General features: G+C 37.7%; 1 protein-coding gene and 1 long non-coding RNA gene across 2 annotated transcripts in view; one reads left to right on the top strand and one right to left on the bottom strand.

Moving 5' to 3' along the window:
* LOC113226655 (neural cell adhesion molecule 1-like) overlaps window positions 1-19092 on the bottom strand; it is a 136522-nt gene that overhangs the window by 42492 nt on the left and 74938 nt on the right. Inside the window, exons 6-8 of the mRNA XM_026459375.1 lie at window positions 15957-16163; window positions 14379-14524; window positions 7989-8139 (exon numbers count right to left, since the gene is read on the bottom strand). Coding sequence (XP_026315160.1) covers window positions 7989-8139; window positions 14379-14524; window positions 15957-16163 — 504 coding nt within the window. The remainder of the gene's footprint in view (window positions 1-7988; window positions 8140-14378; window positions 14525-15956; window positions 16164-19092) is intronic.
* On the top strand, window positions 8846-10255 carry LOC113226499. The gene is made up of 3 exons (XR_003310114.1): window positions 8846-8916; window positions 9166-9259; window positions 9350-10255. It is a non-coding gene; the product is annotated as an uncharacterized LOC113226499 (long non-coding RNA).

The raw sequence follows: 19092 nt of genomic DNA, 5'->3' as shown, positions 1-19092 counted from the left end.
CGCTGTTTTCATTTTTATACAAGGCGATAAAACAATCCTTGGTTTTTTGAATCGTGTTTGTTTGGTCGGCTACGACAATCATTCTAACGATAATGTTTTAATGTTAAATAAACAGGTTTTCTTTACTACAAAACAACGCATGAAATGGAAATGTTATTTGGTATGTAGGCTTGTATAGGCGATTAGACGAACATATGTGAACTGTTAAACCCAGTAGAATGCCTTGGAGAATGTGTTACGTTTGCCGCTGGGACGTACATATATTGGGATATTCTTGAACCATACAAGAATTTTGAAATTAATTAACACATTATTATTGAGGCAAATAAATAAATAAAAAAGGAAGTACAGTTAATATCGAGTGCTTAGGTTATCGCGACGTTACACATAAGAAATTATTGTATTTTTTTACATTTCACTTAGCTGTGATTGTGGAATCAGTAAAGGGCCATAAACGTTGATTCGTTTGAAAAAACAAATATACGCGATATAGATCCAAAAATATAGTTTAATTTCCTAAGTATAGTCCACTTTATTTAATAATAAAATAGAAAAGATTTTGGTATGTGTAATTTAAGCTTACTATACACTGATTGCTTTCTATAAACATGTTGAATTAACATAGGAAATTAGTGTCTCACACGAGTCGTATTCTATTTGTCTTTCTGATATAAATTAAGAATTACGGAATGCATTAATACTTACTGTTTTTTAGCTTGAAGTTTAGTTAAAATTAACAAAAAGCAACAAACGTGAAACAATTAATAGTTAGTAGATACTAACTGTATTGTGGAAGACAATAATGAAGAGAACAGGAATAAACCCGTCCGATGTGGCGGTTTCTCGACTGCGAATTAGTTTTTGGCCGGTCCTTAACGGATGTTAACAGTTGACGTTGTAGTCACAAACACTAACAAGGTTTTAATTACGTTTTACACAGTTTCTCGTGTGTAAGCTTTTAATATCGTGTTAGAGGACGACTCAGAGCTTTGACAATTTATGTTACAGAAACGAGAGTGTAGTTCGGAGACTGATTAAACAGATATACCCTGTTTATTAAGGTTATTTTATTACAGCTTTTTGCCCTGGGTTTCCCGAATTGTTTGTCTGTTCATTAGTTTGTTACTATTTCATTCATTCTTCGTTCGTTAGTGTGGATTACTTTAAAGTTATCATTGTTTAATTACGTCATAAATTTTATTTTATAATTTTTGTCGCTATAGATTAGACTTTCTCTCATAAATCAGTATCATAAATGTTACGCATACATGATTAACTAAGATCATAGCCTATCTCTAGTTTCACAAAGCTCTGTCATTCAAAATAAACCATTTATATCTAAACAGATCAGCACTATAACCGGAGTGTCTGTCAGTAAATGGACAGAATTAAGATGGACAAAGCCAAATTAATCCACCCGACACGGAGATGTCACGGGAGATCGCTGTAAGCTGCGGTTTGTACAAGCCGAACCACAACTGCCAAGATTGGTGTAGTTTACTTAGAGATGTTAGTCGCAACTTTGGAAATTGAGATGTACAAACGAATATTGTTATTTATTGTATATGTCACTGAAGTATAAATTCGTGTTCTATATATAACAGGAATGCTTGAATGATGTCGTCAGTTAATTATTACCAAACATACGTACGTACAGTACGACATAATTATGGAATAATATTATTTCTCCTCAAAGATATAATTGATCTATTGTAAATTTGCATTTTTAAACGATATTTTTTGTATAATAAGTTGTAATATATGTATATTAATTGTTCCCTCTATATTAAGTAGTTGATCTACGGATAAATTATAACTTAAAACATAACGTTTAAACATGCTACTATATTTAAACGTATTAAATTAATATTTGGTATTCAAAAATAATATTTGATCCTTTTTTTATTATTGGTGTTTTCTGTTAACAATTGATGACATTTATAACCAGTATATATTTTGATATTGATCTCCTAATAAATCCTGTGTGCTTGGCTGCGCCCTCCATTCAATAGGTAGTATACATATAAAAAAGCAGAAGCCAATTTGCTTGCGTTTCCGAACATGTTTTCTGGTCGAATTATATTATAATTAATATAATATTAGTATGCAAATATAATCAACATTTACTTAATTTTAAAAACTAGTACCTAAATTTTATTTTTAAGGTTCATTTTTCTTAGTTTTGTGGCCCAACATGAAACTATCAAAGTTAATTTATAGAAATCAAATATTTTTTCCGTAGCTCAGAACAGTCTCATTTTATGTCTCAGAAAAAAAGAATCAATCATTAAAAAAGATAATCGTTCAGATTTTTTGCCTGCTGCTTTTGCAAATATAAAAAGATCATTTAAATACATGCCCATAATTATTACACGTTAGGTATAGCTAATTGAATTATATATTGAAAAGAATTTTGATGGAACCATGAGGATGGGTTGTCGCCGTTGTGCAGCCATCGTCTCGGATCGAGGGTTATTAAAAATATGACTGTCGTAGTCGTTTGGCTGTTGATACAGGCATTTGAACTTTGACGTTGCCGTTTGGGCGTGGACGTGGCCATTTATTGCCTATCTGCGTACACAGCCGCGTGGTACGAGCAGTCGCTTATTATAATAATTATGAACGTAATAACCTTTTCCTTATAGGCTTATTTCGATTCTGGGTCGATAAGTGTGGTGACTTGCTTATGGTGAGCTCGAATTGAGCGTTAAAAAATTTTTTTTATGATAGGGTAAAAGGGCATTGCCATTGCGCCCTTCCCCCGGAGACATAAGTTGAAGGTCTTGTGCGCCTGTAATTTCACCAGCAACCTTACCCTTCAAATCCGGAACGCAGTAAAGCTCGCAATACTGCTTAGGGTATAATAATAGATAAGGTGGCAGTAGTACTCTGAACTCTTTCACGAGCTTTAAACAAAATGCACTCTGTTAGGAATGTACAAAGCGATTATTAAAGTAAAAGAATGTCATCATTGTTTCGCAATTTATCACTTTTAAAGACATTATAATAATTAGCATATTTTTAATAGTAACTTTAGGTAAAAAAGGAATCCCTGGTGACTAATGAGTTTCATTTGTTTTAAATGAAGCATTGAAAGTACGAACGTGAATGTACGAATTACACCATGTAACACGGCTTTTGTTTCTGAGTTATCAATGTCATTTTCTAATTGGTTTCAACATAAAAACATGACCATCATTGTACTACAATGATACTATTAAGAAAACGTACAAATGTACGGTTTCTCTTTGAAGACAAAACGAAAACATTATGTCTGAAATCAATAGTTGAATATATTTTAAACAAACTTCTACAAATTTATAACAAGGAACATAGATGTGTGATGTACAAATTTATGACAAGGAACATAGCTGAACTTAGAGATTTGCGCGATTACGTAAATACCACTATGTAGCTACAGTGAATAGGCAAGTTATGTAAATGCAACTGAGGCAGCCGCGAAAGCAAACTTGCAGCGGCATAGCTACTCTTTTTTACAAATAAGCAGCAATCAAGTAAATTGAAATCAATATATAACTGTAAAATCAAAAACAGAACCTGTTTGAAAATTTGTTACATAGTGCAAGACAGTATTGTTGTAACTTGGTCGGAATTCGACACGATACATATATCAATTACGTAATTGAGATGTTGGTAACGATGTTTCTGAGATAATCGTTCAATTTCACCGTTTCGAATTCACCGACTTTCTGGCAGATACCTTGTTTTCGACTGGTTGTATGAGGTCAACCGCACACTAAATTAGACAGAATTAGTTCTCAACAAGTTGGTTGCGCCAGATAAATTGTCGCGAAAAGTTATCTGGCAACACATCACGCCACCAAGTAACTTGTTTGAGGTCGTCACGCGGACTCGTGTTAAAACTCGATTGAGTTTTATCTGATTTTGACAGTGTGTTTACAATACTTGAATGTAATATTATACGTTATATAATATGAGGAAAAAATATATAGGGATAGAAGGGATCTTACTTATAAAATACTTTTGATTTCACACTTTTCGAATAAATTACATTGATTTTTGGTATCTATTTATCCCAATTACGCACGATATTTGTAGACACGTAGACATCATTATTGCAGCACAATATATAGGAAATACGGACTAAAATCCAAAAAAAAAAAATGTGAAGTAAATTGGAAATATTTGTGTTTATTTATGCATATATGAACGCGGCTGTTGCAACGCATTTCAAATAGGCAACAAAATGTAGGTACAGCAACTCTGTTAATGCTGCTTTAATTAAACATACAGGGTGTTTGCTTTTATTGTTTAACGCTATTGCCATTTAGAGGAGGCTGTTATTACAAAGCGAGCGAGCCGGGAAGTCAGCAGTGCAGTTGAAAATTCTAAACGTTTTTGGCAAAGTCAGATTTTGCATTGCTATACATTTTATTATGTTTGCAGACACACTGTCACGGAGAATTGGACTTTTAGAACGTACGCTTTTTATAATCTTGTGGTAGTGTTGGTTTTATAGCTGTAGTTCACAAAAACGTTATTGATAGTGAAGGGAAATATAAAGTTGGAAACACATTTCTCCAATGTCCAATAAATTTGTTAAATATCAAAATGTTCTGGATTTTCCTTGAGACGCCGTGAGTGCGAATCCTAGTTAGCACCTCGAGTTACTCGGAATTTATGTGCGAAATCTAATTTGAAATTTACCATGAGCTTTTCCGTGCAGGAAAATCATCCTGATGGAATCTGTACCTCCAAGAAGGTTCACAACCCTCGGAAAACGAGTGAAGTCCCCAACCCGGATGATGCCGGATGAGATGCCGGAGTTCCTCAGGGTTCTGTACTGTCCGCAACCCTCTTTCTGCTGCATATAAATGATATCTTGAGTCCAGGTACCTTTGGGTATGCTGATGACAGCACAGCTGTGGACAGGTACTTGACCAATGCAAGGGTCAGTGGAGAAAAAATCCAGTCTTGTCGAGAGTCCATGGTTAGTCGTTTGAATTTGACACTTAAGGCAGTCTCCGATTGGGGCGATGCCAATATTGTCAAATTTAATGCTACCAAAAGGCAGGCAGGTGTCTTGTCTCCACTAAATGGAGTCCCTTTCACTTGACTCCGACTTTTCGTGATATATCCATACCGATAGCTAACCATCTTCACCTATTTCGAATGCAACAGTCGTACAATCTGAACTTCGGCAGATACGTTGAATCCATGGCCAAAAATGCAGCCAAGAAGCTTGACATCCTTTCCAAGGTGAGGCGTTACTTCACACCGGGACAAGCTCCATATCTTTCTACGTTAGTTTTGATTATAGTGACCCTCCCTACCTACCCTCAGGGCGACGATACGAGAAGGGCACTATAACCTGTGCGCGCACAGGAACTTTATAAGTTCGGGTTCGGATCCCAGATCAGTCAGTGTACAGGGGAGTCACAGACCTCTGTCACTTGACTTCGTCCGGTTCTTCGACAGGCTAGTGCCTCGGGTAAGCCGCTCCGGGTGCACGTACAGTACTCTCCCTATTTTCCAGATAGGTACCAGAGCTGTAGGCACGCTCACTTCCCGTTGCGCATTGCACAACTAGTGGTTGCCACCGCTAAGTTCTGTCGACTCTGAGTCCACTACCAAAATATCCTCATTGGTGGCGGAGCTGTAAGACACGTTCACTTCCCGACGCCGAAAAATGACGTCTCTCCAGTTTCCAATAACCTAAGCGGCTGGAGGTACCGGAGGATATCCAGTTTATCCTCTACTAGCTCTCCGGGCTAGTGCCGGAGATGCCAGTCGCAGTGTCCTGCGACAATGTCCGGACATAGCTTCCAATTTAAAGGGCAACTCACGTGTCTCGCGCGTCTCCTCGTTACAGGCTCTCAACTAGACCGCTACTAAGATGCGCTAGCTGCTCACGAGACAGATACCCCGGAAACATGCAAAACTAGGGCAGACAAACATGTCCGTCTCTGCAGCTAACCACAGACCCCAGCGAGTCCACACCCAAGTCCGGGTCCGCCAGAGAGCCGCCGCCTTAGCGGGCGCAAAGGCGTATCACTGGCGGAGGGCTTGGCATGGACGCCCAGTGTACCCTGGTCTTGCCGTCGAGCCCGTAGTCTCTCCGGAAAAACCCTATCTCTCGGGTCAGTAGATAGGGACACACCGGGACAGTTGCTTCAGCTGTACCAAGCACAAGTCCGGTCGTGTATGGAGTACTGCTGCCACTTATGGGATAGGTGTGCTAAATACCAACTGGCCACCTTGAATTCAATAGGAATTAGTAGAGGCGAAGCTGCGGAGCCTTGAACACTGTCGTAGAGTTGCCACCTTATTGGTATTCAACAGAATATATTACGGAGAGTGTGCGATGGAATTGCATAATTTGATTCCGCTTTCCCCTTTCCATCATCGGGGGACGTGTGCTGGGGTTCCACCCCTATGTTGTGGATATTCCTCGGATTCACACGAAGCGTTTCGCTTCCATTTTTGTATGGCGAGAGGCTAGGGAGTGGAATTCCCTGCCTGCAGACTTGTTCCCCGAACGCTATAACTTGGACCTTTTCAAGGCGATAGTGAATAGGCATTATTTAGGTGTGCATGCATGCTACATCCTCAGTTTCATCGTCACTTTCCATTAAGTGAGATGGAGGTCAAATGCGCACTTATTTTCCGTAAAACAAAAACCAGCATTGGGTCAGCGTGGTGGACTACGACCTAAACCCGTGAGATCCGCGCTCAGCAGTGGCACGTATAAATATGTTGATGGATAATTAAAACTTTCTAAAAAGCCCTCGCAGATGCTCTCGTGACGAGTTGCTCATTAAATTACGACGAAGCTATTTCTATTCATTAATTTTTTTATTACCTTTTCCTCTCATTTCGAGCAATTCGAGTAATTACCTAAAGCTTGTACCAAGTGGGTATTGTGTTTTGAAGGGCCTCGTGTACGGAGCTCTCGTCAGATTGTATAACCCACTTAACCGTCCTGGCAGTGTGTCGTGTAGGGCGATGTGCTCAACTTAAGTAGCTACGATAATTAAGCTTAACGATGTTGGAGATGTGCAAACTGGTTAAGCCAGAGCTCCTTTATTGCTTATTTTGTAGCAATACTCGTTTAGGGGATGAGTCTTTGCGAATTAAGAAGTAACACTAATTGTGTCATCTTACACGCGCAACTGAAATACGGTTTGTTTCGTTTGTGTCACAGTCGCAATCGGCAGAATGCTAAGTTTAAAGTGAGATGGAAAATTTAAATTCAAATAAATGCCAAAAAATTTGCGAAGCACATCAAACTGAATAATACACTAGTTTGGCCTATATCAAATAACTCAATATGTTCACTATAAATCCTACGTTTTCAATAGTTGTTTCATTGAAATTTTATTTCAGATACGAAATAAAATATTGAACATATGGGTCCACTGGGGTTTAAAAATGTTTTTATTTTTGCCAATCACCTGTCACGTCAGCTATTACTACTAGATTGTGTTCAAACCAGTTTTGTTTTAGTTCAATATCCACCAAAAACACAGGGTTGTAAGAAAGTAATACGAGTGGGATTTCTAAATAATTGGGGTACAGTTTTCAGAAGTTTACGAAAGTCAATTACGAATCGAATTTCAATTACGGAGAATTATGGATGTCTTATTGAGCTGACGTTTTAAATCTTACAGTGAATGTGTAGTACCTTGTACTGCTGTGGCATATTAAGGGCAATACGGAAATAACACAGAAACGTCCCGGTCTCCGTTCACCACAACACGTGTGAAACGAATATCAAAAATCTAAGGCATGGTATATAAGACTATCCCAAAATAGTAGCTGTAACACTACTTTGCGGTAACAGTGCAGTGAATTGTGTTGATGGGCAAGAAAAGTACCGGTGAGTACCGGTAGCTGTGAGTACAGTTTACACAATACTTCCTAAGCAAATGTCTATAAGCGGATAGACTTTTCATTATGTAAACTCTTGAGTGTTTCCAGGTTTGAATATCAATTGGAAAACTTACAGACAACATCAAGTTTGAAGAAGTCTTCAATGCTCTGTCCAGGCAATGCGTTGTTGTCCGCCTGGCATTTCAGCTGCACGCCGTCATCTTCAGGCTGTGGCGTGAACTGTACTGTGCTGCTCACCCACGTTTCGTTCTGTGCTTCTACTATCTGTTAAAATAATTTAAGTTTTGAAAAAAAAAAAACTCTTCTGAATGTAAGTACCCGCTGTGAAGTAGCGGACTATTTAGAATAGAATAGAATAGAATAGAATAGACATTTATTGCGACGCCACAACACATGATACAAAAAAAAAAATGAATTATAACACAGTACGATGAACATTAAAATTAAAAATAATAACAGTAATAATAATTAATAAACAAAATAGACATACGTAAAACAAACAAATGAAAAAAGAAAACATTAAAATTATCAAAACAAACAAAAAAGGAAAAAAAAAAAAAGCAAAATAACAACAAATTGTTCAGTCATTTGTGCAGTCGTGGCGTACGCAAAAGGACTACATTCAGCTTTTACCACAGCCAGAATTGACTGTGGCGCTGGTTTTCAATGAGCCCTGATCCGAGATGAGTGACGGACGTGTGTGTCGCAAAAAAAAATAAACTACCTACTTAAATATTTGTCTATGTAAGTGTATTTTGTGCATTGTGTTACTGCTGTGTGTGTTATATTATATTAAATCTACATAAATATAACAAAAATATATATATAAAATATGAATATACCCTCTGTGTGTGTTTATAGTGTGGTAACGTAATTATCTAACAAATAAAATTATTCTCGATCCTCGTCCGAGTCGGATTGTGACGAAAGGTGCGCGGGGAGAAGTAAGGGGGAGGGGACGCTATTCGACAGCCAGCACAACGCAGTTCGCTCCGTTGTTTTGTTTACAGAATGAAACACGCAGTGTCCTACACCATAACGGTACGTATTATTACGATTAGAGCTATTACTAGTGTATTTCTAAAGTATTGTATATTTCTAAAGTATTTTGTAAGTATTGTATAATATCGAGCTCTTATAAATTTATATTATAAATACAAACATAAATGATGGAACATGATCATTAAATTAACAAATAATCAAAATATCAGATTAATTAGATTGGATTATATATAAAAAATATTAAAAAATAAAAATAAAATAATTAATAATCATTGAATAAATTTCAAGGAGCATGCCTCAACTGCCCTATCACGAAAACCGCAGCGATAACAATGAAGATATCGGCCGCCGTACACCAATGCTATGAGTCGAAACCAGCGCGGTAAGTGCACAAGTGAAATCACACTGTTCTTTTTTGGTTATCCAAGAGATATTTTCTATAATTGATTTTAAAAGTGTGCACTGATTTCAGACTACGAAGTGGCGGAGGCAACAGGACGTTCCATATCTTCGCTGCGGTGAACTTGAAACTGCCACGGAATGCAGCGGTATGGTGGCGTGGTACAACCATCGTCCAGTTCAACGTTCTGGTGAAGGAGGTTTTTACGTCGCGTGACCATACCAACTTTTTAGCCAGATAAGGCGGAACCTCGTATTTGATAACGCCAAACAACAAAGTTGCCAAATGTAAATCTCTCCGCGCTCTCATCTTTAAAATATTTGCTTCGTTAATATAAGGAGTTACGTGCATGCGTGGTGGTACATTAAAGCAGAACCTTGCACATGCATTCTGCACTCGTTGAATTTGCTTCTGCGTATGCGCTAGTAGACGCGGCCCGTAAACAACGTCCATATAGTTAAACTTAGATAAAACCAACGAGTCACATAATTTAACACGCGTTTGTACTGTTAGATAATTCCTAATGTTATACAATATCTTTAATCTATAAAAACAATTTCGAACCGTTCCCAGTACATGATTTTCGAAGCGAAGATGTTCGTCCATAACGAGACCAAGGTTACGAGCCTCACTTACTCGTGCAATGACCTCACCCCTAATGGCCAGAGTAACTCCGTGATCTACGATTTTTGCTATTTGGTTTCTTGTACCGAAAACCATGTATTTGGATTTATTGCCATTTAGTACTAACGCATTTGATTCAGCCCAAAGGGCTACACGTTCTAAGTCTTCGTTTAACTTATCCGCAGCTGTACGAACATCACATGGTTTACATGAAATGTAAACCTGTATATCGTCAGCATAAATATGATATCTACAGTGTTTAATATGTTGCACTACATCGGCACTGTAGATAATAAAAAGGATCGGACCCAAAATTGAGCCTTGAGGCACTCCTCGTGTGACGTCACGTGACTCCGATAGTAATTTTGATCCGCTCTGGTTTGACAGTTCTACGCACTGAAATCGACTCTTTAGATAGCTGTCAAACCATTTAACGGTAGACTCACTAAACCCGTAATAATGAAGCTTTGATAACAGTAAGTTGACATTTATGCAGTCAAAGGCTCTGGAAAAATCTAACAGTGTCAACAAGGTCCCCTGTCCACTGTCTTGAGCAGTTAAGATATCATCAACAACGTGGACCATGGCAGTTGCTGTGCTATGCTTTTTCCTAAAACCAGATTGTGTAGTAGGAAGAATTTTATTCTTTTCTAAAAAGTTTGTCAATTGTTTCACCACGATCTTTTCCAAAACCTTTGACATGCATGGCAGTATGTTTATTGGTCAAATATCTTGTAAGGTGGTTGGATTATTAATTTTCGGGATAGGCCGTATTACTGCATTCCGCCAGTCCGCTGGAAACGTACTCGTTTCAATGGATCTGTTTACCATAGCTGTTACAACAGATAATGTGGTGGGCAATGACAACAGCAACATGTCTGACGAAATACCATCAAGACCAACCGCCTTTGATTTCAACGAACGCATAGTTTGGAGAACCTCAATTTCTTCTACTCTCTCCAGTACGAATTTTTCAGAAACGTTACAGTTTTGTTCAAAAAATGTCATGTCTGTTAAAGCGGCTTGTGCATTACCGGGTAGATTCAAAAAATGATCATTTATTAAATTGGGTTCATTATAAATATTTAAAGGAAGCTCTTGTTTACAATTTATCCTAATATTTCTTTTAATATGTTTCCATAAGACCCGGGAATCTCTCTGATTATTAATGTAATGATCGTAATAAGCTTTTTTTTCACTTTGCAACACATCATTTACAGCTTTTTTGAGTTCCTTATAGTAAGTATTTTGCGAATCTTTACCGTTTTTGCGTGCTACAACATGGGCTTCATCTCTACGCTTCATCAGCTGCTTTACATTATATGTAATCCACGGATACTGGTGATGCTTAGTATGCCACACTCGGAGTGGTGCATGTATATCAAACAACGCCACTAATCGTTCATTGAATTGCCCCACCATATGATCAACATCACCTAAATTGCTTATACTCATCCAGTCTATTGCATTAAGATCTAGTTCAAATTGTTTACTGTTAATACCTTGCAAGTTTCTGCGAATTATCTTTGTTGATGCTGGCTTCGACTTCACAACATTTAAGAGGCATGTAATAAAAGCATGGTGACTCAGCGCTTGTATGTATTCGACTCGTACCACAGTATTATCCACGTCGGTACTAATGGTATCAATAAGAGTTTCACTATACTCTGTGAAATGAGTGGGTTCGGACACACATTGTTTCAATGTATGACACGTTAGAAAATATGTAATCTTTTTGGTATCGATATGTGATTGGTGCAATAAATCAACATTAAAATCTCCTAACAGAACTACTTTGTTGCACCATGAGAAACAGCCCAGACTCTCAGCCAATGCGTCTATAAAAGTGTCTACATTTAGCCACGGGGGTCTGTACGCTGTCCCTATCAGTAGCTTCATGCCAGCAATATTCAAACACAACCACATTTGTTCTACGAGCGGAGCCGGCGGATGAGGCAATATACGGACCGCGATGCCCTGTCGTATGTAGAAGCCGACCCCACCACCGCGCGAACGCACGGCGGCAGGGCGAGGAATATGACGTAGCCGGTAACCAGGCACCGAGGGTGCTCGACCGTCTTCGCCTTCTCTCAACCAAGTCTCGTTAATGGCCATAATATCAACATCGTGTCGTTCCATTGCAACCAGAAATTCATCATGACGTGTGCCTAATGAACCCACATTTAGTAATCCTAACTTAAGTTTACTTTTTAAATTAAATTTGAATACGAATATACACTAAAATTACAATTAAACAAATTATTTATGATTAGCACTTTGTGGACAATATCAAAGTAACAATAATATAGCGCCATGATATATGGATGATAACATGTATATAAAGTTATAAATACAAGTTGGTAGCTTATCTTTAAGAATCGTACTAATCCATTTTGATATTTATTTTTGTGAAATGCCTGTTGAGTGTTGTGTTCGTTTAAATCCTGTATATAGTAAGTGTGTGTAACAATGTGTTTTGTTTGTATATGTATCGATTTATAACCAATAATATAAATAATTGTGGTCGAGTGTAAAAATATGAGAATAATGGTATAAATGTTGAGAACCTTGTAATGCCTTGCAAATAAACCACTGCCACACATATGCCAGTACATTGAAATTTTTACTAAATTTAGTGTTATTAATTTAATTAAAAGTAACAAATAAGTCCCTAATTCTTTTAGGATTCTGCTGTCTGGGAACGAACGCCGTCGGCCCCAAAAGTTTTCAGCAGATCCGCTTCACTGCGAATTCGATGAGCCGGGGCTCCGGTATCCCTCCTCGCATAAATTCTGCCATCTTTGGTCCAAATGTACCTCCATTGTAGACGACTACCTATTTGCCTCGACCTATAGAAGAGGTGCCGGTTCAACTTTGTTAACCGCTCGTTAACATAGAAAGGCCGCGGTTCGCTCTTCTGGCCCAGACCCTCTGTAGTAACGTGACGACGCACGCGCGCAGCGCGCAGCAAGGCCTCACGTGTGTCGCGACGCGCTAGCCGTAGTGCCAGCGGCCGGGGACGCGCGCCCACCTCGCGCCTCAGAGCACCAGCGCGCGCGCAGCTTACTACATCGCGCTCCTCCAGCGGTACGCCGAGCTTGGCAGCACATGCCAACGCGAGATGCATTGGATTTTCTGCAATCTCTTCAGGCAGGCCGCTAAATTCTAGTTCGTTGGCCAGTAACTCCTGATCGCGGTCGTTTAGGTCATTCTGTAGCCTAGCTACATTCGCTTCCAGCGCCTCAACTACCTTAATTATACCATGCTTAATTATTTCAACTGGCGATTGCAGTTTGGATTTTGAATCGTCATTAATAAGCGGTACCTATATTTGAATGTAAATGTGAATCAATGTAGACAATCAAATAGAATGCTCCGTAAACGGGGCCAACGCGCATTGACGTCGGGGCGCCTAACCTTTAATGTGTAATATATGTATATGTGCGTGTTTTAAAAAAATACATATCTCCTGTTGTCCGTGATATATGCCACAGAAATGTTATATTACCTATATATTTCACATGCATTCTAATTTTTATGTCGTATGACGACCATAGATATAGGAAAGACGACTGCACAATGTACGTTTTTTTAATTGTAAATTGTTAATTGTAAATTGTAAATGCAGTTTTGTTAATTGTAAATTTTAATACACAAATGTATACAAACTTATTTGTGTTGCAAAAACGAGCGATTTGTTCTGTGTACCGTTAAGGTTCTCGGATATCTCTCACAGAAAAGTTTAAGGAGACTGGTATCATGACTGTGGCATCACAGTACATTTACTCAAATATTTTGTATGCCAATAAAAATATACATAATTTCGTTACGAAAGAAAATATCCATAATATTAACCTTAGAACTAAGTCCAAACTCGTGGTACCACGATTTCGTTTAACTAAGGTAAACGAATCTTTTATGGGTAACTGTATACGTTTTAACAATAAGATTCCGGAGCATATATTAAGATTACCATTTCCTAAGTTTAAAACTTACATTAAAAGTATTTTAATTGAAAAGTCATATTGCAAAATTGTAGACTACGTGTCAGATAAAGATGTATGGAAAGACAACGTGAGTCTAGATTCCACACAAATATGAGTTGAAAGTGTATTCTTTAACATTTAAGTCTAAGAACGAGCACGAAACTCTAGAGTTTCCTGCTCGTTCTTCTCCAAGAAGATCAGCGTAGTGAACGAGCAGAAACTTAAAAAATGACGTTTTCAAGTGTAAAAATGTTACATATGGAATAAATGATTATTTGACTTTGACCTAAAGAGAAATAAATATCTTAATATTATTATATCTTAATATAATAATAGTATTTCGTTGACTGTATGTCTTCAAAGGCATTTATAAACGTTCTCTTTATTTCTCTACGCACGTTAAACATCACATGGAATGTGTGTTATGGGAGCTGTACAGGTGTTCAGAACGATTCAGAAAAGTTTCTAAGATAATGTTAATCGAGATTTACCTTAGCTTTCTTAAATTTCCTATTATCCTTGAACCAAGTTAACTGCGCCGGAGGTCGACTGCCTTCTGACACGCATGTTAGGCTGACGTGTGTCTCTGACGACAGCGTTGTTGGCTTGTTCAGGATCTGCACCAGCGTTGGCTTTACTGCAGGGATAATACAAGTGTTATGAAAGCCGATATTGTAACCCGTTAATGGAGAGTAACAGCGTTTACCGTAAAATTAAATATTAGAATATGATAGTACGGGGTTATTCCTGTCTGATCCCCATAACTGGTTCACCGCCAATTTTAAATTGCAACTGATATTTATTCTTGATCCCCTTGTATTGGGGACCCCATGGGAATAGAAAATAATTTAAAATGAAACGGATCCCCAAGGGTTCGCTTTTAGGGGATCAGCTGGGAATAAGCCATAGTACGGGTTACGCCGTTTCGCTATATGGACCTCAAAAACCAACTACATAAACCAATTACAGTGTGAATTCCAAATGCTTTCTTTGTAGTTGTCACCTATTGCGATATTTCGATAGAGAACTGCCAACAACGTACTGACAAAGTTCAATGATTTACATACATGGAACACTTTATATTGAATTACAATAAGCATTACGGCAAGAAAAGGACTGACATTTTTGTATGCGGCACGTCCACGAAAATGTTAAGGAGATGTCCATGAAATATGTGTGAAATTCCATACTCGTATTGGACAAACTATATCACATTAATGTAATTAATAATATCTTGTGGTAAATGTTAACGGCTTACAAAAACAACCATACGTTAGTTTGACGACGAATGACCTACGATTTGCACTGTGGGCGGTTAATGACGAAGTCTCAGGTTCTATTCGTAACTGGAGTAATTTGGGAAATGAACTTTTCTAAATTAGTTCTGGTTTGGGTAATCTGGAAAGTACACCTGTGTGAATTCCAATAGGTACGTTTGATTATTATTATTAATTTTCTACACAGGAAGACTATAGTCTGTTTTTTATAAGACGGTGTAAAATGACAGTTTATAGCGCAAACGTACCGGGCTCTCGAAAGCAGCTAGTGATTGCAGTCGATAAAATATTCTATCGAGTGAATGTTGGTTACGCTGCAGTAAATAATCAAACTTGTTTCATTTGAATCATTATTGGTCCATTATTCGTCCAACTATTTGGCACAGCGTCATTTGAATTGTCAATTTTTGTAAGTTCCTACTTACATACATACACCGCATTTAGAAAAGCGGAGACAAATGTATTTTAAAGTTTTGCACTTTAATTCAATAGAGATAATCAAATCTATATATATAATATGTATACGAATAAAAATTTAATTCGATACTGATTTCGAAACCTACTGGTAGGCCAACTGTCAAAATAAGAATAAAGAGAAAGCAAAATCATTAGAACGCCTTTCATAATTCGGAAATTTTTGGCAAAATTTTAGCTTCTTTCACAATCTATAGATGAAACTGTCGATAACAACTACATGACTATTTAAAATTTTATGACAACTGGCAACCCTGCAAATATTATTTTACTCCATCCGAGAAAGAGACTATAGTAATAATGAAGGTAAATACTTACAATTCATTTCAAGTCTAACAGTCTTTTCTTGTGGGCTGACGAGGTTGGTGTTCGAGGCTCGGCATTTGAAGGTGGTGTTTAGATGGTTCCTTCTTATGTGTGATAATTCTAACCGGTTGACCACGACATGGGTATCAGTCTTTTCTCCAATATATTGTGGTGCCGGTGAATTGTCGATCAACCACATTACCGTTGGTGCTGGCCGACCTTATGACAAAAAATATTAAATTAATAAGAGCGGCAGCCATGTTGAGGTAACAGACGCTGGTTCGGATCAGATCGAAGGAATTTTTGTTTGTGTTTGAGTGGAGTATTTTTCTAAAAACATATGAATGAAAAATATGCTCAATAACATATGTATTGTGTGTATTAGATAGCAAAGGTGGCTGGAAGGTTATTAGGATGGAAGGTTATTTTTAAACTATGTATGGAGATTAAATATTCACGTTGTATATGTATAGCAATTAGGAATTCAAAGATGTCTCATAAAATCATGATTGCGTATAAGTAACTTTAGTGATGTCTTTGCAATAAAACAATAAATACCTAAGTAATAGGATATTAAATTAATATTTGTTTTACAGGCCCAACAGTCACATCTGTCAATGTCGCTAGGAACATGTAAAAGGCTCGAAACATTGATTAGTTTGAAAAAACAAATATATAAGCGTAATTAAATAGAAGAAGAAGAAATAGTTTCATTTCCTATATGTAGCAATCGTTACATAATACTTCTGTTTGTTATATAGAATGCCGCTCTAACGGGTCATGGTCCATACAATAAACACCTTTTCAATTTATGGATCGCGGACAGCCCTCTATGCAAAGCGTGCATGGAGAGGGAGGAAACGGCCGTGCACATCCTACTAGTGCTACGGCGTGGCCAACTACATGGCAAAGTATCTTGGAGGGCCGAGGTTGCTCCCCGAAGTCTTCAGCAAACCGAAGAGGCTGCTGTATTCCTGGAGGAGCTTGGGTGACACTAGTCCGTTACACCAAGTACTAAGTAGTTATATGGAATAACTTACTTATGGAATAACTTAGGCTTTAAAAAAAATATGTAGACTCCGTATATGTAATGTGATATTGAGTGAAAAGGTCACGAGAAATATGGCAATTATTTAATTAATAAATAATTTATCAAAGCTTGGCAGTAATGTTTTATGTCGTAAACCGAGAAACACCCTAACATAGCATAACTAACTAATTTGTACGCCTGGCGGGCCTATCAAATGGAAGTGCAATTTATAACTTCCTAACTTCGACTTACTTATCATTGCGTAAACTTCGTTGGAGTTTGGTATAAATTAATCGAATGGTTAGTTCATCGATCACTTTGTTGATCGTGATCGACTATGTTGAGCTGAGTTCGTAATGACACTAAGAACAGTTACACACAGTGACCTTTAGTAGCGGTACAAACGTGTGTTGGTGGATTGCATCGCGATACTAGCGATTTACCTATAGCGGTTGCATCGATGCAAACGCGCTATTGCATCGATGCCGTCACATATGTTGAATCATTAAAAACGCGCATTGCGTTTGCATCGGTATTGTTTCGTTGCTTAAGAGACGAGTCTGTGTAAAAGTAGACGATTAGCGACTGCATCGCGACTAAATCACTAAGCGGACGCGCCGCCAAAAGGCACCGTGTGTAATCGCTCTAATACTCATCGAGAGGTTTCAATAGTCCAATACCTCAGCCATGGTATGATACGTAAAGTTGATGATACACTATTTCCCGTAAAGTTTGATATAAAACACTGATTAAACTCCGGTATAACGGCTGATTGTCAAAAACCTTCCCATTTGTTTTTGTTTCATTTGTTATTGAGTTGAGCTCAAATTCCGAGCTCAGTTGCTAAGATTTGCATATCCTTGATGTGATCACATCTGCAAAACGACTACTTTTCTGGAGGTAGAGATTAGTCGATATTTTTTATGCTTAAAAAGGAGACTTACAAAATTTCACATGTACATAATTTCTTTCATGTAGATTGGTATTATTTTTGCGACTTTCGTGTGATAAAAGAGCTTTTGACGAATGTTCACATGTGCTTTTATTATACCAAGGATACGTTTTGTTGATGACACTTACAAATGTGTGAGTAGTATTGACGAAAAACATATACCCACAATGGTATTTGACATTTACCGAAAATGAAACGCCTGTCTAGTATCACTAGTAATACTATATATTATTTGAAATTTTTATTGAATTAATATTCAATTATTTTTTGTGAAATTACTCCACTCCGGTTGGATCCGTGCCAGACGCTATACCAACTAAGCTTAGTTGGTATAGCGTCTGGCACGGTATGCAAGAAGACGTCGGTTCGAATCCGACCGGATCGAAGGAACTTTTTCTGAGTGTTCGATCTTTGTATTAATGATTACTATATATTATTATTATTACAGTAAATAAAAATAAGTTACTTTACACAGAGTTTAGTAACTGACAATAGGTAATGGGAGACAAAAGTTCTGTAGCTCAGCACAATGGTGGAGTGTTTCTCAGCGTCACTGATATCCAGCTACAGCCTGCCATGTTCAAAAAAAAGAAAAACTAACACACATATAATTTCAGTTCTAAGATTTCCAATAGAACTTAAAAACAGAATCATTATCTAGATATTAGTATTACACAGAGCATTGTCCACACATAACTACACTACAACGCCTACCTCCCAGGTTTACCTAGACAATAACTAGTTAAAACATTTGTAACGGAGAGTACGCAATGAGAAAATTATGACAATGACTCTGTTTATTATATTTTTTTGTAATATTGAAATTCGACGAAAAAAAATAGTTACAGGTATTCAAAAATCCGGAATTGAAAAGAAATCACCAAACAGCCTATTATGATCGATATATTAATACGAGACTGAATATTTCCTCATCACTAACCATTAATGCCTTTGGCGTTAGTTGAAAGTTCATTTTTAGCATTTTTTAATGGTACCAAGACATGCGCCTGGTGGTAAGCGACACGCCTATCCATTGCAGTTGCAGTGCCGCTCAGAGCTTTCAGGTTTGCAGTGATTTCAGGGGCACTGCCACTACGCCCGTCTCCCTGAGATACAAGTTGAAAAGTCCCATGCGCCTATAATTTCACTAGCACCCTTACCCTTTA

The sequence above is a fragment of the Hyposmocoma kahamanoa genome, unplaced genomic scaffold (assembly GCF_003589595.1).
Source record: "Hyposmocoma kahamanoa isolate Upper Pololo Valley unplaced genomic scaffold, ASM358959v1 192, whole genome shotgun sequence".
In the NCBI taxonomy this organism is placed as follows: Eukaryota; Metazoa; Arthropoda; class Insecta; order Lepidoptera; family Cosmopterigidae; genus Hyposmocoma; species Hyposmocoma kahamanoa.
This window is presented reverse-complemented; position numbering and strand designations above follow the sequence as displayed.